The 19018-nt window shown below is 37.4% G+C and overlaps 2 protein-coding genes across 4 annotated transcripts; one reads left to right on the forward strand and one right to left on the reverse strand.

Moving 5' to 3' along the window:
* Nucleotides 1–274: 274 nt before the first annotated feature.
* Nucleotides 275–5319, forward strand: mrpl4 (mitochondrial ribosomal protein L4). The gene is made up of 9 exons (XM_079844087.1): nucleotides 275–458; nucleotides 564–645; nucleotides 1135–1303; nucleotides 1385–1436; nucleotides 1562–1679; nucleotides 2844–2950; nucleotides 4711–4820; nucleotides 4914–4987; nucleotides 5090–5319. The coding sequence occupies exons 1-9, from the start codon at nucleotides 411–413 to the stop codon at nucleotides 5233–5235; spliced, it is 906 nt and encodes a 301-aa protein (XP_079700213.1). The 5' UTR covers nucleotides 275–410; the 3' UTR covers nucleotides 5236–5319.
* hyls1 (HYLS1 centriolar and ciliogenesis associated) lies at nucleotides 5006–17956 on the reverse strand. 3 transcript variants are annotated; one of them, XM_079844084.1, is made up of 12 exons: nucleotides 17879–17956; nucleotides 17571–17670; nucleotides 17337–17453; nucleotides 15299–15372; nucleotides 13109–13353; nucleotides 12943–12998; nucleotides 7941–8101; nucleotides 6151–6196; nucleotides 5989–6052; nucleotides 5747–5828; nucleotides 5625–5651; nucleotides 5006–5531 (listed from the first exon to the last, which is right to left on the reverse strand). In XM_079844084.1, exons 2-12 carry the CDS (start codon nucleotides 17668–17670, stop codon nucleotides 5400–5402), a joined length of 1104 nt encoding a protein of 367 aa, XP_079700210.1. In that variant the 5' UTR covers nucleotides 17879–17956; the 3' UTR covers nucleotides 5006–5399. The 3 variants fall into 3 exon arrangements, with proteins under 3 accessions (XP_079700210.1, XP_079700212.1, XP_079700211.1); XM_079844086.1 differs by having other exon boundaries at nucleotides 5246–5528; nucleotides 17879–17927; XM_079844085.1 differs by having other exon boundaries at nucleotides 5251–5531; nucleotides 17571–17675; nucleotides 17879–17927.
* Between the last annotated feature and the right edge of the window lie 1062 nt (nucleotides 17957–19018).

Below are 19018 nucleotides of genomic sequence, written 5' to 3' on the forward strand. Positions count from 1 at the left end.
AACATGTTATACAATACTGTCAGAAATACAAGAATGACAAAAATAAATAGGTATAATAATAATAAATATGTTTTACAAAATATGTTATAATTTTTATTTTTCAGTATCTTAAAGTAACTAATTTGTGGGAGAGGATATAAAAAAGGGAAGAAATCTGTAATTTCGAACCACACTTCATACCACCCAGTGGCGGTAATACACTGTTTCGTTGTTTGTCAACCGCCAATAAAATCAAAAGAAGAAGAAGAAGAAAAAAAAAAAAAAAAAAGAACCCACGCCGCTTACGTCATATGAGGGCGACGGAATTGTGCGCACACCATCACGACCTTCCTGACAGGGAAACCAAATAATGTAAGAAGCTGATGTTATAACAGTAGAGCTTTTAGTATTTATTTTATTTAGCCCGCATCATGTTCCGTGCCACGTTGACAATATGTGGAAGAACAGTTGTTAAAAGGGTAAGTGTGAACATGCAATTCATCATGTACTACGCTTGTGAATACGATATGTATATTTATGCTGGAACACATAGACTAGTTAAACCATGATTTTGCTCCAACCAGTTCATCTCATCGGTCTCTGGAGAAAGCGCACTTCCATCAAATCTGCGACTCCCATCAAATCTCATCGGAGTCGCGGGAAAAAGTAGGCAAAGCTTTGCTTTTTTTAATAGAGAATTATAATTAATGACTTACTATTAACCCTTCTGAGATAAGTCTCTGGCTTTAAAATGATTTCAACTTTACATTGCTTCTTACATCCCTGAGTTTAGTCATCTCTAAAGCTTTTCAACCAAATGACAGACGGAGTGCAAGCTAGGACAACCTATATTAATTTAATATTGTTTCACAGTAACAACAACTGTAGGGTGACCAAACGTCCTGTTTTCCCAGGACATGTCCTGTCCTGGCCCTAATATAACAATTTTCTATCCATACAGAGGGGGCATACTTTAAATGTATTAAAATTAATAAGGAGTCTTTGAGTAAACTTCGAGTATCACTTGAGTATCTCATTGCCAGGCCGAGTCCTGGTTTTCGGTAATCAAAATATGGTCTCACTAAACAAATGAAATAAATATAGGATTTTGGCAGGAACTTTGGCGAACTGAACGTGTCTGAACTCTTGTTTCAGAGAGGGCTCCTCCATCCGGCTCTGATCTCCCAGTGCTGCGCAGATGTGAGGCTGATATCCCAGCTCACCTGGCACCGACTCAAACGTGGCTCGAGTCTTTGGGAAGTTGTGACAGTGAATTGCTTGGTGTGGTTGACCTGCACCCTGATGTCTTTTCTGTGCCTGTCAGGTAAACCATTTAATCTTCTAAATTATTTCAGGGTGGAGTTACGCTGCTAACAAATGATCATTTTTGTGTTCCGATATATAGGCTGGATATTCTCCATGCTGTAGAGGTTTGGCAACGGAATTTCAAGCGAATAGTAAGTAACCATGAGGAGCATTTTATGCTTTCTGGTATGAAATGCCGTTCAAATAATGTTCTAGAAACTTCAGTCATATTAAATCATTGTATATGACATTAACACATGTAATGTGATTACTGTAGAGCCATGCTAAAGTCAAGTCAAGAGCTGAAGTCAGCGGCGGAGGCAGGAAACCATGGAAACAAAAAGGAAGTGGGCGGGCACGACATGGAAGCATTCGTTCTCCACTCTGGAGGGGAGGTGAGAGAGAATTTTAGTTTAGTTTTAAACGCATGGGGTGCTTCGCAATTCTTATTCCTTTCTTCCTTTCCTCGTGTCTTCGCTCCACTCCTTCAGGATGCGAGGGAAGGACGTGAGGACGGAGGAAGTGAAATGATACATCACACTCCCTTTAGCCCCACTTTAAAGCGTTGTCAATTAATGATGACTCTACACCGCTGGATTTAGCTTGCACGTCAGGATTCTTTAACATTAGAGAGAATTATTTATATTAGGGCTGCATAATTAATCGAATTTGTAGTCGTGATTACAATTGCGGATGCCACAATTATGTAATTGTTCAATAAAATGTAATCGCAATTACAAAAAAGTCCACTTGTATTATTCTGTGTACTTAATTAGTTTTTTTTTCTATCCACAGGTTATCTTAAGTTTTCCCCATTGTTTTTATTTTTAGTATAACATTATAATACCATGCATATTTTTACTTTTTTATTTAAAGAAACCAAACCAATGTATATTTGACTTTTGAGGCTTAATGCTATAGAATAATCGTAATCGTAATTCCAGAAAAATTGCAATTACAATTTCAAGGGAATAATCAACAATTATGATTTTTGTCATAATCGTGCAGCCCTAATTTATATTGTAATAGTTTCAGCCTCCACAAAAAAAAACACATTTGTCTGTTATTATTAACAATGAATTATTTCCTAATTATTAACTGTTTTTTATTTGTTGTATAGTATTAGTTTTCATTGTCTTATGCTTTGATATAACTCTGTAACTGTCCTACAACAGTTGCTGTAATTTGACATACATTTGTGTCTTGTACATGTAAACAAGAATGATAATTATAATAGTAATAATGAATAAACTGTGGCAAGATGTGAAGGGGGAGGAGAATTTATACGTCCGTCACATTTAGTCGCTAAAACATTTCCACAAAGGATACACCTGTGTATCCTCGCTTATGACTTCTCAGGAAGTTTCCTCACTCCTCGATCCTTGCCTCCTCGCGGTGCAATTAGAGAGTTGAGATGTCCTACAAGATGGCTGAGCTCGATCGGCTTCCGGAGGAGCGAGGAAATGAGGAGGGATATTGAGAAGCACCCTTAGACATATGACAATATATAGCAGTGAAGCCATTGAATCACTAAAAAAATGCTCTTCTTGCCAATTCAGGAGGAGTAGCTCATGGTCCACGAGGACCAACCAGCTATTATTACATGTTGCCCATGAAGGTGCGGGTGCAAGGACTGAAAATCGCCCTAACTTCCAAACTGGCTCAGGTGAGGGGGGCTGCGCTGTAAAAGTCTTGCTTGCTTTGGAATATGCTTGAGTATTATTTTTGTTATTTATATACTGGTTTAGTATTTATTACTATTATGAATTGTCTTTTATTTTTTAAATTATGTTTTATTAACAAAGGTCAGGAGGAGCACGTTCAAATGATCTACCCAATCAGCACGATTGGAGGCATATATATATCTATATCTATATCTATATATATCTATATATATATATATCTATATATATATATATAATATGAGCATTGATGTCACTTTCCAGCTGGAACACGACTCCTCAGCCGGACTGAGTGGCAAAAGAGTGGTGCAATTTTACCCCAAAATTCAACATATTGACTACGCGTGTGACAATGTCATAGCACGAGATCTCGCAATATTAACGGTCGCTTCAATTGTAAACGTCTGCTCTGCTCATCCAGCACGATCTGCAAAGCCTCACACAGTGCAGCAGGAGTCACAGTTCACTGATCACGTGCCGAGAGTAAGGCGAGATCACTGAAAAGCTATGGACAAGACCATGGCGGAGGATTCGTTGGAAAACGTCGGATAAATTGTAGAATCTTGTAGAATGCACGCTTAACACCGCCGCTCCCTATACACAGAGTATGTGCGGTCGCAAATTTGAAAGGAAAAGTAAAACGGCAGCTCTCTGATGCACGCAAATTAGGCTACATCACGCACGGCCTCAATAAGGAAGCTCATAATTTGTGTACAGTAAGGTCTGAAGAGACTCGTGAAATCCTACAGGAGAGAAGCCAGTCAGTTGAGTTTGTGGCAAAACCTTTTACAGTCCTTGTATATTATTGTCTTTCAATGCATATGAGTAGAACTCAAAGTAGAACTGAAATGACATTATTTACAAGATGGTTAAAACATTTCAAAATGCAGCTGCAGACTATTTTACCAAATTTTGTCATTGAGGATTTCTTAAAAATACTGTGCAAAAATCTTGTCTTGTTCGCATGAACTCAATCTCATGTCTTGTCTCGGGAGCAAAGTGTCTCGTCACAGCCCTAATATTGACACAAAATGATAACTGCTAATTTTCTGTGAATTGCAGCAATCCATTTGCTTCTCTTTTCTGTAGCTTTTGGCAGTCTGTAAAAATACCTCAGATACAGTCAATCTCAAAGTTCTCTCATTTTAGTTGTTCTGAAAACCAATGCTGCCACTCAGTCTTTTTGCCATTCAGTGGGTGTAACTGTAGTCACCCCGGCTGACAGTGACGTCATGTGCATACCCTCTAAATATAGCCAACTTACCTTTTATTCCTTGACAATCTTCTCTGCATCACTCCACCACCCCAACCCCTCACTCTTGGCTAGTTCCTATCCCAGCCAGGGATACGTGGGAGTACTCTAGGTTTGGGCCACATTCTGAGCCCGGAGCCCTCCTCTGGACAGCATGCCAAATACGCATACTCCTTTACTCTATCTAATTATGATAAGTGTGAACGCGTGAAAAGTTCAGTTGTCATTACAATTTTGTTTGGGTTTTTTTCTTCAGTTTTAGCTTTAGCAATTTTAGGACTTAAATATCAAAGTTCCTTAAAATGTATTTTATTTTCATCCAATATTTATATCTTTTTTTCAGCTTTATTTCAATTATCAAAAAAAATATTGTAATAGTTTTAGTTAACAGTAGCAAAGCTGATGAGCTTGACAAGTGAAAAGTGGTTTGGTTCATAAATATTCTGTTAGATGAAATATCATAATCTAATCTAAATCTCATTATTTCTCCAGGATTACCTTCATATTGTGGACTCACTGGAGATTCCCACTCCAGACCCCAACTATCTCCAGGACCTGCTCAAACAGAGACAGTGGGGGGATTCAGTCCTAATCGTTGAAGTGTAAGAGTAGATGCATATGCCGTTGCCAACCTGATATACATAATTGTTTCCTTAAGTCATTTCTTCTCTTTTTTTTGCATTTATGCATTCCAGAGGTGATGAATTCCCTCAGAACATTCTCAAGGCAACCGAAAATCTGAAAACAGTGAATATTATTCCAGCTATAGGTAAATAAACTGACACATCATAAGCACCCATTTATTGTAGACCAAACATAAGGGAATGTAACTTGTGAAAAACATTATATGCAATTTCCTTTGTTTTTACAGGTCTAAACGTCCACAGCATGTTGAAACACGAGAGTCTGGTTCTCACTCTGGAAGCTGTAAAATTTCTTGAAAAGAAGCTTCTTTGGCATGATGTGCGTTACACTCCCCTGTATCCCTTCAAACTCCCATACAGAGACCTGCCATGAACACAGCACCGACTTCAGAGTATTAAAATGTTTATTTCATAAAAACAGTGATCGAGTTGTCTCACTTCACATATTCCATGAGGTAAAAAAAAAAGTCAATATCATATGAATAAATAACATTAAGCATATATAAAAGATAAGGCATCGGTGGATCATTCTTCATGTCAGGGATAGGATATTTTTGTTGGGATAATGCCATGTGCTAAATCATGTCGGATCTCCCATCTTAGTGCAGATCGCTTCTTTTCTGTTGGAACCACATAATTGTTGGGGATGTACGTCTTCTGAGGTTTCTGCTGTAGAGACAAGAAAAAAAAAACTCAGATTGAGAGAATCTAGGCAGTCCTTTCCAAAAACAGATGAATACAATATATATGTGTGCGTCTTACTGGTGGAGGCTGATACATGAGCTGTTCCTGAGGAAAAATATATATATATTTTTTTAAATAAAAATCAAACTTATACACATTAATACTCTTGTAGCCACTACTAAAAACAAGTACAGGATTACCCTGATGGCCCAGTGCAGCTCCTTCCTGCTCTTCTCTCCTGGAGGTTTAAACATCTCCCAGTCCTGCTTGTATTGGAAATACCTGATAAAGGATTTAACGGTATGATCAGTTCAGGGTTATCACATTTCTAGTGTAAATCCTTCAAGTATTATGATATATTTAACTGCAGCTGTAAAAGCCTGACGCAATCACGAGATTCAAGTCTTGAATCCTTTATGAAAATCAATACAGTATGCCATACTTTGCCACTGGATCAGTTTTCTTCAAGTTCCTCGTGTGAGGATGATCAAAAGCTGGCCGTATAACTGTGAAGAGAATCGGATTCTGTAAATACATGCAAACTGACAATCATGGGTCAAAGAAACGGGTATGAACTGAAACTAGACGTGAAAATGGAACTTACATGACTTTGGACGAGGTCGAATATCACTCTCGCTGTGTGATCGTGTCTGTTGGAGGACAAGGGTGTAGAATTTAGTAGGGCATGTTCCTAGAAATATCCAGCAGCTACTGAATTGTCCCTAGCAATAATTTTGATCGGACAATTAAAATATATTTATAAGCAAACATTGTTGTTGTAATTTTGGCCGCATCTGAAATGGGTCATAGCAATAACATTACCTGAGTCAAAGTAAATAAGTTAGAAAACTGCATGCACTCTTTCAAGGACATAATTTTAATGCATGAACAGAGAATATAAGGTAAATGTTTAAGTTTAACCTCTTTTACTTAATGTTGTTAATGTACGAAGCAAACTGTTTGCTGAAATATCCACTAACTTAAAAACACTCAAATAAGAGGGCACAGTTTATATGTCAAACAGATGTGCGTTACTTTAGCAACAATAGACTGACTCCTGATCTCGTTTTCATTCAGAATCATCATTCGTTCAATTCATTTTTAAAATAAAGTGATGAGCTGAAGTGCAGGGCTCCAACATATAATCCAAGTTTGAGTCCCGGCTCGAGGACCTTTCCCCATCCTCTCCTACTTTGCTCCCTTTCGATCACCTATAATGGCAAAAATGCCAAATTGCTAGCCTAGCTTAGCACAAAGACTGGAGGTAAACGGCTCCAGCTAGCCTACTGCTCAATAAGTGACAAAATAACGCCAACATTTTCCATTTTAGTTACATCATGTACTAAGACTGACAGAAAATGAAAAGTTGCAATTTTCTAGACCGATAACTATTCTCTCATTTCAGCGTAATAATCAAGGAACTTTGCTGCCGTACCATGGGTGCAGCGGCGCAATGATATTACGTAGCACCTGAAAATAGGCCCCAGCACACTCTTTGTGCAAGCAGGTTGCCACATTGGTTATGTTGACGGAAATTAATGGTAATAACGGTCTAGAAAATCGCAACTTTTCATTTTTTTCGTCTTAGTACACAATGTAACTATACACATCCCAACATGTAAATAGGAAAATGTTGGCGTTATTTTGTCACTTATTGAGCAGTAGGCTAGCTGGAGCCGTTTACCTCCAGTCTTTGTGCTAAGCTAGGCTAGTGGTGGGTGCGTCAGACAGAGTTATGGCACGCACGGAGATGAGAATGGAATGTATGGACTTATCTAACTCTGGGGTATACGTGAATAAGCTGAAGTCCCAAAAAGTCGGCGTGTTCCTTTAATGTCAATCCCTGAATAACGCTTTTTTCAGTTATGAATGTATGCTTGTTTAGATATTTTATAAAGTACAGAAAGCTAAATTGTAATGCTGTTGGTTGCATAATCAAGATTGTGTTATGACAATGGTCAGATGCTGTTGTCTATTGCCTAATTAAGGCTAGCATTTAACTAACTTAACTATTCTATTTGTTTTTCTTTTTATAAAAAAAAAAACCTGTGTGTACTGTGCTAGACTAACTGCGACTTGTTACATCACTTGCACCCTTTGTTTGTCTGATTGCGTCTATTGCTCTCCTCAGTTGTAAGCAGCTTTGGAGTAAAGCGTCTGCTAAATGATTAAATGTAAATATTGTGAGTTCCTACGTATATCTATAGATAAATGCTTTAGATTACATGAAATTGCAATTAAAAGTCTATCATAACAAAAAATAAATTAAAAAAATGGGGCTGGGGTTTATATTCCCACCAATGTCAAAATCAAACCTACGCCCTTGGAAAAACAATTCAAGTTTAAAATTCAGAACTGTTGAATCCTGATAAGTAGGAAGGTGTTTGTACTGACCATGCCTTTGATGTATTCCCGGAAAGCACTCGCGGCTTCCTCAGTCACAGAGCTGGATCTGTCACTGTAGCTTCCTGTTTCTTCACTCTCTGAGTCATACTGCACACGAGATGCACCGATTCGCATATGGTCCAAGCGCTCCTCCAGCTCACTAACTGTACCTACAAAACAGAAGAATATGATTATTACACACATCCTAAAGTCTCAGGCATGTTAATATTTTCACCCAGTTATTTATATATTTAGCTGTAGTGTGTCAGTAGGAAATATAAGTTTACATTTCCAAACATTCCTTTTGCCATTCATTGTAATAATCCAGTGAGATTTTCGTATGCTGAAGAAGTCTGACAACAGCTGGTATGAACCACACGGAGATCTGATCAGGTAAATTTCTTCCAAGCGTCTTGGCGACGATGCCGCAGTTCTTCTGCATTTAGTCCGTCTCAGTTTTTTTTTCTTTATATAATCACAGACTGACTCACTGATGGTGAGATTAGATCTCCGTGTGGTGCATACCGGCTGTTGTATGTGTATGTGTATATGTGTGTGTGTGTGTGTGTGTGTATATATATATATATACCGGATATAGATATAGATATATATATATATATATATATATATATATATATATATATATATATTAATTATATTATATGATATGTATATATATATTATATTATATGTATATATACACATTTACATATTCACACAACCATACAAAAGTTTGGTGTCAGTAACATTCCTTTTTAAAGAAATTAATACTTGTATTTAGCAAGGACACGTTAAATTGATCAAAATTGCAGCAAAGACGTGTATAATGTTACAAAAAAATCTATTTCAAATAAAGGCGGTCCTTTTCAACTTTCTTTTCATCAAAGAATCCTGACAAAAATGTATTGTGGTTTACACAAAAATAGTTGCACAACTGTTTTCAACATTGATAAAATATTTCTTGAGCATCAAATCAGCATATTAGAATGATTTTTGAAGAATCATGTGACATTAAAGACTGGAGTAATGATGATAAAAAGAATCAGCTTTTCTATAGCGGGAATAAATTACATATTAAAATATATTCAAACAGAAAACAATTACTTCAAAATGTAATAACATTTCGCAATATTACAGTTTTTACTGTATTTCTGATTAAATAAATGTAGCCTTGGTAAGCATAAAATACATCTTTCATACACATTATTTATTTAAAATGATCGATTTAAAAAAAATATAATACCATATAAATATTTTATATTATAAATATGTTACAAGCTTCCATGCAGTATACAAATATTCATAATAATACATCTGTCTGCTCCACCACTTCTGCAGCTATACCTCTAAAAACTATAAAATAAGCAAATCCCTTTAAAAAGTGTAACACACCAAGGCAGCCGGTATAAGCTCTGACTCTCTTCCCCTTTGTGCTGTCATCATATTGTTTCTCCTCAGTTCTCCTTTGAACTCTTCCCCTCCTGTGTCTCAAATTAAATGGGTGGTCAAGACTGTCCCGCAAAGCCTCCACCTCCCAACCATCATTGAAACAGGCCACATTTTGAGAGCCTGCATCTTGAGTTCCAATGTCATTCCCTGTGGGAGTCTCCTGCTGGTCGGCTTGAGGATCTTTGTTTGGCGTGTCAGGAAATCGATGACCGTTCTCCTCAGATCCATCATGGCTTTGATCAGTAGAGTGTTGTGCGGCTACATCTCGCCTATCATCCGGTGATTTTGCAGGAGCTCCTCCGTCAGATGTTTCTAATGCTTGATCGTCTCCGAACCACACCAGACTGCTGTTATCCTCATAATCACGAGCATCTAAGATCGACTCGCTCTCTTCTTCTAATCCAGCCAGAGTACAGTCGTCTCTATAGTCCACTTCCTCTGGGTCTCCATCTTTAGACGAGTCTGGTCTGTACGTGCCGTAACCGGACGTTAAAATGCTTGCGGCAGGGCTGCCCAGACTTTCGTGAAAGTCCTCAACGTAGAGGTCTCTAGTTTCCTTCTTCAGCCGTACATCAGCATGCTCTTCTTCCCAAGCAGGTAACATGTTATAATTGTCTTCCTCTTCTTTTTGCGAATGGCCACTGGTTACAGTAACATAATCATCATCACTTGCCCATGACTTCCTGTCCTGGTCACAACTCTCCTTTTCCTCAAATGGTGCATCAAAAAACCAATCTCTCTCCTCTACTTCTTCATAACTGCTTCCTTTAGATACATCCTCTTCACCAGATTTGCATTGTTGTTTCTCCTCTTCGACATCGCTGCTTGTGTCTTCCTCTTTTTTATCACTCTTTCCAAAGATATTTTTGTCATATTCATTGATAAAACATTCCCTCTCTTCCTCCTCACTGTTTCCATCTGCTTTACCCTTCCTCTCCTGTTTCTCGTCGTTGTCAGGGTTTTCTTCTGTACTGTCTTTTGCAAAACAATCTCTTTCCTCTGTTTGTTCCTCTTCGTCATTCATGTCTTCCTCATTGTTAGGTTCTTTCTCATTTGGTTTGCTGTTCTGTGATCCCTCGCTTTCAAAGTTTCCTGTGCTCTCTTTCTTCACAAAATATTTACCACCATCTATTTTTTCCTCAATGCCTCCATTATCTTCTGATACACAGCATACATTATATCCTTCTTTATTTTCTTCTCCTTCCTCCTCATCTTGTTCTTCTTCCCCACTTCCACCTGTGCTCTCTTCCTTGGTGAGACCCTCCTTTTCATAACTGTCTGAATCTTTACCTGTATACTTTTCTTCACTATTTGGGTTTTCTTTTAGAAAAGAGTCTTCTTCTTCTTCACTCTCCTCCACACTCACCTGATCTTTCTCGCCATCTGAATCATTGCTTTGGGCTTTGTTCTCAGTGTTTTCTCCACTGACAGAGCTTGCTTTCTCCTCCACACTATCCTCTTCCTTCTCACTTTCTTCTAGATCCTCCTCATCCTTTTTATTCCATTTCCCCTGTTCATCCAGCTCAAACTCTTCCTTGTCTCGACTTTCTTCATCCTTTTCCTCACTTGCTTCTCCTTTTTCCTCTTCACTCTCCTTTCTCTTTTCCTCTACTTCACTTTCTTCTTCCTCCTCTGCAAGTTCTTCTTCCTTCTCACCCTCCACTTGACCTTCCTCTTCAAGCTCTTTTTCATCATCTTCACTCTCTTTAACTTCCTCTACACTCGCATGTCCCTTTTCTTCCTCTTCAGTTTCTTTTCCCTTTTGCTCCTCCTCTTCAAACTCTTTTCCCTCCGCTTCACTTTCTTCTTCCTCCTCTTCATTCTCTTGTCCTGTTTCCTCCTCTTCACTTTCATCTTCCTCCCCTTCACTTTCTTCCTCCTCCTCTTCACTTTCTTCCTCCTCCTCCTCTTTTTCTTGATCTGTTCTTGTTATCTCTATGCTTTTTTCCATTTCATCTTCCATGACACATTCTCTTTCTACCTCGCTCCCGTCTTCATCTGCCTTAGGATTTGTTTCAGCCTGCACATATTTCTCCTTCTCCAACTCATTCCTTTGAAGTGTTTCCTTCATCCTCTCCTTTTTATCATCACCCGTTACAAATCTTTCCCTCTCATCATTACTGTCTCTTTCAGACTTTCTCTCAATCCTTTTTTCTTTCTTAAGATAGTCCCCGTCTTCCCCCTCACTTTCCTGATCCGTCCAGAAAGAAGAGGATAGGGATTCTTCATTGTCCTTGCTTTCATTTTCCAAATGGCTGTTAAAAGCTTTATACATCCTGAGGTAGATGGACAGATCTCTCTGTTAGCCCTCAGTAAGAGAATGAACTCCACTTCTGAGCCAAAGCAGATGGATGAGAGGGAGGGGGAATGTAACTAAGAAGATTACTGATAAGCACTTTACTGGGTTTATAAGGCTAATTGCACCACCTGGTGTATGGGAGGTATTATTACTACCATACTACTCTTCAGGATATAATATGTACACAACCATTCAAATGTTTGCGGTCAGTATTGTTTTACTATATTTCCAATGTATTAAATGCAGCCTTGGTGGGCATACAAGCCTTTTTTTCAAAACCATTAAATATTCTGCTTGACATTTTTAGTTGCATAATGCATTATGTTTCACATACTACTTGAAAAATAGTAGGCAGTAGTGTTATAGTCAAGACCACCTAATCCAAAACCAAGTCAAGACCAAGACCAATGTGTGTTGAGACCAAGACAAGACCAAGACTTTGAGGGGTTGAGACCAAGACAAGACCAAGGCAGGACGAGACAGTGTCAAGATCAAGACCAGACCAACACTCCTTAAATTCATAGAGATCCACATTACCAAATGAGAAATTACTTATAACTTATAATAAAGGGCTTATAATAAATATAATTTGAATAAGACACTATATAGAGCTGTTACCAATCAAATTAAATAATTAACAACAAAATTCATCTTTGCGCTACAGAGATGATACAGAAGATGCATCTGAATTGGTAAATTACCAATGCATAAATAATGTTGAGGATGATGTTTATGTTTGTTAAAGCAACTTGTTTGCAGTCATGCTCAATTTTGTGAAAACAGCTCTCTTGCTCTTGTGATATTGGTTAATTATATCACGTTACAAATCCAGATCTCATACAAGAACTTTTTGCCACAATGTCTTGAATTTGGAGAGCATTTGTATACATTTTTAGTGACGTTTTTGACACAATCCCTAATTAATTTCTGAATCGGCACAATAAATAAATCAAATTAGAAATAAGTTATTGATTGCATTTGAAGCAGTATTTTTTACATCCAATCACATTAATGATGTTAATAAATAAATCAGGCAATGCACTGGCGATTTAGTAATATCCCAGCAGTTGTGGTCTTGAAACAGTCCTGAGTCCAAGTACAAATGTGGTCGAGACCAAGACAAGACCAAGACCGTCAAAAAATGGTCTTAATACCGGTCTTGAGACCACGACCGGTCTCGAGTACTACAACACTAGTAAGCGGTATAAGTAGTTTATTAGTATTCCATTCTGAATTATCATGAAACATAACCACAGGACTTACCAGAATCTTCACTATGCGTGGACTCATCACAGACATGAGACCGACCTTGATGCTTTCTACAAAACAAGATAAGATAAGATAATAATATTTATTGCACATGCGCATGGATGATGATGTTTTCTTTTCACAATAACTATCAAATCAAGAAATGATTATGTGTCCCCACCTTAACACTTTCCTTTTAATCACAGGCTTGAAAGGAGCCCGATGTTCTCTATCAGGACTTGTCGTGTTACTCCCATCCAAAACTGAGTGAAATATTTCAGAAGGCCCTTCCTCAGTCTCCAGCCTGTTGGGTGCTGTGGAGGGCCGAGCTGGTCTGTGAGCAACTGAGTGCCGTGAATATGAATCATAGTAGTGATTCATACCAGTTTCTCCATGATTGTCCTCATTAAATGTGGAGGTGAAAATCTAGGAATGGAAAATAGGAAAAGCATACATGTTGCGTACACAGTCCTAGAACAAGTATACATTTTAAAGGTGCTTAAAGTCATTATGAAATCGAAATGGACAATTCTTGTGTTTTATGGAACATTGCAGTGTTTGTACAGTCAAACCAAAATTTGTTCAGACAGCGTCAACATTTTATTCGCTATAGTTTGGAAAATGGTAATAAAATATGACAAGATGTCAGAACAGTCAGTGGTGTAAAAGGTCACATTAGCAATTAAAGAAAAAAACACTTAAAAACATGGTCAGTAGCCTGACAAGCCAGACCCACATCAAGATGTTGGGTCTGGAAAATCACCATTTGGATAGCGCCATGACCGCCACAACCAATCAGGGCGAAGAAAAAGGTGAAGCCGTCAAGCCTAGCTAGCGTTAGTTGATAGACTTTCGCCGTATCTGGTAGGCAAAACTTCGAACATATCTTCCTTTCTTAAAGGGTTAGTTCACCCAAAAATGAAAATTCTGTCATTAATTACTTACCCTCATGTCGTTCGACACCCGTAAGACCTCCGTTCATCTTCGGAACAGAAATGAAGATATTTTAGTTGAAATCTGATGGCTCTGAAAGGCCTCCATTGGCACAATGGCACGGTTCACTCTCAAGACCCTTAAAAGGTACTAAAGACGTCGTTACAAAGTCCATCTCACTACAGTGGTTCTAAAATAACTTTATGAATCGGCGACAATAGTTTTTGTGCGCAAAAAAACCCTAAATAACGACTTACATAGTGATGATGATTTCAAACAAGGCATCATGAAGCTTCGAAGCGTTATGAATCAGTGAGCCGAATGATGATTCGGATCGCGTGTCAAACTGCTGAAATTTGGCGATTCAAACCACTGATTCGACTCGCTGATTCATAACGCTTCGAAGCTTCATGATGCCTTGTTTTGAAATCGTCATCACTATGTAAGTCGTTATTTAGGGTTTTTTGGTGCACAAAAACTATTATCGCCGATTCATTAAGTTATTTTAGAACCACTGTAGTGAGATGGACTTTGTAACGACGTCTTTAGTACCTTTTAAGGGTCTTGAGAGTGAACCGTAACATTGTGCCAATGGAGGCCTTTCAGAGCCATCAGATTTCAACTAAAATATCTTCATTTCTGTTCCGAAGATGAACGGAGGTCTTACGGGTGTCGAACGACATGAGGGTAAGTAATTAATGACAGAATTTTCATTTTTGGGTGAACTAACCCTTTAAGAATGACTTCAGTGCCGTTCTTTGTTCTTTTCTTAACTCCAAGTCTTCCAGAGTCGCGGCCAAAGCCGATTCAAAAGACCGCTGTTCGTCAGCTTTGTTTACGAGTAGCACGCAGAATCTCAGCAACTCTGCCGTGACGTGCCGTCATTATGTTAAGCCCGCCCACCGACTCTACACACGCTGTGATTGGCCTGACCAGAGTTTGTTTTTTCCAGCTCTCAGCTCTACCGAGAGTTGCTAGACTACACTCGCGGCAAAATACATTTTCTGCCGCTAGGGTGCGTCTCGATTTCTAGGCTACATGGTCAGGTCAAAGTGTCTGAATAATTTTGGTCCCAAATTTGTATCAATTTTATTGGTAGTCCACTACATGAATTTTTTTTTAAATATAATATGTCACAGTTTACTTTATTTTGCTATACTCACTTACATAAATTAAATATAGTGTCCTGCACCCACTAGTACAAAAATATATCTGGTGTCTGAATAATGTTTGGTTTGACTGTATAAATGAGTTATCTGTGCACATCTTTAATCAAAAGCAAACCACAATAATCCAACAATCCCAGATGGACAAAATCAAGCCCTGCCCTAAATTTTTTTTATCTCACCTGAAAAGTAGTTTTACTCGCATATATGTCACAATAATGAAGAAAACACGGTTGCAACTTCTGTTTCATGGCGACTTTAAAATGTCATACCTCTCTCTGTTGCCCCACTGAGCTGGTGTTGAAGAGAACGTAGTTACAACTGGGACCAATGTTGTTCAGTTGAACTGAGGCAAAAACACAAATTAAACAGTAGATTGGTTAAGTGACTTAAAAAATGCTTTAACCTCCTGGATGCCACTGTCCTCGTACGAGGACATTATATTTTAGTGAATTTCTCTGACACCATAAATGTCACAGTTTTAAAGAGCACCTATCATGGAATTTTGAAATTTACCTTTCATGTAGTGTGTAACATAGATCTAAGTGAACAAAAACATCCTGCATAGTTTGAAATATGACAGTGCACCGTATATATAGTTATTTTCTTTCAAAAGTAAGAGTCGACTCTGAGTCATTTTTAAGAATCGTTAGAAGACCGAAGCTTTTTCTCTGACTAGATGACGTCAAGTTATTTGAATACAATACGCCCACTTATTGCGCTCCAAGACGCCAGTGAAAACTAGAAAACATCATGGCGACGAGACGCTGTGTTCTGAAGTGTGACTCAAAAGCAAACTTTTTTCATCTGCCCAAGGATGAGCATTTGAAGACTAAGTGGCTTGAAGACAAACCATACATCGTCGCGATTGAGTGTTTATTAGTCGTCAAATGTCTCTATTTGCATGTTTCGCGATCTCAGGAAGCTTTTATTATGGACTTCTATTATGGCACATGGTATCTTCTACGTCTGTCTGTACATGGACTACATGTGCACAGAGCGCCCTCCGGCTGCCAGTATGAATTGAAAACAACACATAAGAGACTCAATCGCTCATGACTAGGCTATATCTGCGCATTTTGAGGAAGTATTGAATAAAAAATACTCCTCTGTTTAGAAATTTGACACAGACATATGAGAATCTATCAATAATTCTCCTCATCTGCACACTTTTGAACTAAAAGCCCTGAGGGATGTTGATTTGTCGCGAGTCTTCGTGAGGAGAATAGAGGAGTTTTTTTATAAATGAGATCAGCTGAGGCTCATATTACACTCAAACGGTACAGACGCGGTTTTCATATTCATAACTCCTGACACATATTAACAAATTACTGTCACTATAAGACTTGGTGGGCGTTCCGTTTCCGAAAATATCTGCACAGACTATACCAATCACAACTGACTGGGTCATCGGACCAATCACCGCAGATTAGCGTCACGTAAAGGCGGGGTTTTGAAAAGTGAATCACTAAAGGAATCATTTGAGAATCGCTGTCAAAACAGGTAAAAATAAATGCATATTATAAGAAAACTAAAGTCTTTTTTGTCATTGCATGCATGCAAAACTGTTGTTGGGGACTTCTAAAACAATATTTGGAACATTTTAAATGCCATGATGGGTGCTCTTTAAGTCTGGATGTCCTGTAAAGAGCACATTCACAGCTTTTCATTTGTTTCAGGACAACAACTTCTCCTTGGTCTTTAACAATTACTGAATGATCAAATTTAACACTCTAATGAAAAAATGATAATATTTTGTAATTAATCATTTAAATCTGACTAATTTTCAAATTGTTTGTTATAAACCAACATCTCAGGAAAATGTTATGGGGTTTCTAATCAAAATATGACTTTGTTACAAAACAGGGCATTGATTTCGTCTGTAGAGGACACCAGGATTTAAAGCATGTTTATCTGGCATTTTTGGGAGACAGTGGGGAATAGGGTAAGTGAATAGGGAAATAAATGACATATCAATGTTCCTTAAAATATTAGATATCATTATGAAAATGTTGCCAACTATTACTCCCATTATTACACTTCTTTTTTCATCACATGTTGCTCAAAGAACACAGTAATATGCAAATTAGATACAGTGTATTTACACATTGCATTTAATGGGAAAACCCATGTATGGCCATTTTACCGACATATTGCATATGTATTGCAAAATTCCCATTTGTTTTTAATGCTCTAAAAATAATGTAATGACATGAAAAACACTAAATTCAAAATATAACTGTTTTCCTGGGTCTTAGAAGGTTAAAGTCACATGAAAATGCACAGCATAAAGCAGGAGTGACTACTCACCCTTTTCTTTAATAAGCGCAGGTGGACTTTTGCTGGAAGTGCTGTGAGATTTTGGAGAGGTCCATTCACTGGAGCTGTGACTCTTTGACTTTTCATGATAAATCAGCTGATCTAGATCTGGTGGAGATTCATAATATGACAGCAATACTTCAAGGCAAGACATGCTATAAAATGACAATTTAATACAAATAAATGCACTGATGTAGGCTGGAACGGTTCAAAATATTACCCCACCTCGCTTGAATTCTCGCAGTCTTTGTTTGGGAATATTACTGTATCCAAGTGCAGCCAGCTGCTGCTGAATCTCCTCCTCAGAAAAGTCTAGACTCTCCATCTTTTCTTAACAAAATATGCATATCAGACATTATCAAATGCGTCGTTTTTACTCAAGAGAAAACATCTTTATGCTAAGTTTAAACAAAACTCAACAAAATCTTTCTTTAAACTGCCTCACAAACGGCAGCGTTCATAGTGTTGAAATAATAAGGCTGTTGTGCAAAATATTAAAGGAAAACATTCCATATTTGTCTGTTTTTCCTCACCTTTAAAGGGGCAGATTTTATAGTTGTTGTCTTCAGTACCAGGACAACGGCGGCGGTTCCGTTTTCAAAATAAAAAGATAGAGTAAGAAAGCGCTTCAATGAAAAGTTACTGCGCCCTCTGGTGTCTGGGAGACCCTCTGATAGTTCATCCAAAAATGAAAATTCTGTCACGCTCAAGTTGTTCCAAACCTTTATGAATTTATTTGTTCTGCTGAACAAAAAGGAAGATATTTGGACCCATTTTGACTACATAGTATCCCCCCTCTATGGTAGTCAATGGCTGCCGAGATCTGCTTGGCTACATTCTTCCAAATATCCTTTGGAACAACTTGAGAGTGACTAAATGATGACTATGAATTTTAAATTTTGGGTGAACCATCCCTTTAACTACAATAAAACGGATACATATCATTACAGTCGTTTATTTATTTATTTACCATAGACGAATATTTATATTTTAAAATCAGCAAAAAAACTGATGCAAATATTATTTATCTTGTATCGCCCCACAAAATAAATATATTCTTTGCCATAATGTATGGGATCTTGGAATGGATTTTTTTAGATAAAAGTTAGGTACATTTATTTTATATCTCTTATAAAGTGGTCACTAACACCAAGTTTCCAATGCTGCAACATAAAGTTTTACAATAAAATCTTTTGGCGGAGAGAGTTGTTACCATGTTTGATTTTCGTACCTTTGAAATACTGACAGCCTGCCAAATATATAGCCCTATATATATATATATATATATATATATATATATATATATATATATATATATATATATATATATATATATATATATATATATATATATATATATATATATAGCCTATATATATATATATATATATATATATATATATATATATATATATATATATATATATATATATATATATATATATATATATATATATATATATATATATATATATATATATATTTAAAAGTTATTAACACCGAATCAGATGTAAATCTGGACCTACAGTGATATGATATATTGTTTACGAGCGGTACCCACAGCAGGTACCCGGAGCTCGAGCCACGCCCATTTTACGCAAACTTTTGAACTCATATCCAATCACCTTCAAGTTCCCAACAGGGCTCATGAATAAGCATGACTTTTTAATACT

This window comes from Gobio gobio (genome assembly GCF_949357685.1).
Source record: "Gobio gobio genome assembly, chromosome: 19".
Classification (NCBI taxonomy): Eukaryota; Metazoa; Chordata; class Actinopteri; order Cypriniformes; family Gobionidae; genus Gobio; species Gobio gobio.

Bases quoted from the DNA above. Each gene is read 5' to 3' on its own strand.
- hyls1 (XM_079844084.1), bottom strand. From the start codon at position 17,670: ATGGAGAGTCTAGACTTTTCTGAGGAGGAGATTCAGCAGCAGCTGGCT. The intron at 17,454-17,570 runs GTGGGGTAATAT...AATCTCCACCAG, and splicing joins ACTGCGAGAATTCAAGCGAG to ATCTAGATCAGCTGATTTAT. The intron at 8,102-12,942 runs GTAAGTCCTGTG...TCTGTTTTGTAG, and splicing joins CACGCATAGTGAAGATTCTG to GTACAGTTAGTGAGCTGGAG.
- mrpl4 (XM_079844087.1), top strand. From the start codon at position 411: ATGTTCCGTGCCACGTTGACAATATGTGGAAGAACAGTTGTTAAAAGG. The intron at 646-1,134 runs GTAGGCAAAGCT...CTCTTGTTTCAG, and splicing joins CATCGGAGTCGCGGGAAAAA to AGAGGGCTCCTCCATCCGGC. The intron at 4,821-4,913 runs GTAAGAGTAGAT...TATGCATTCCAG, and splicing joins TCAGTCCTAATCGTTGAAGT to AGGTGATGAATTCCCTCAGA.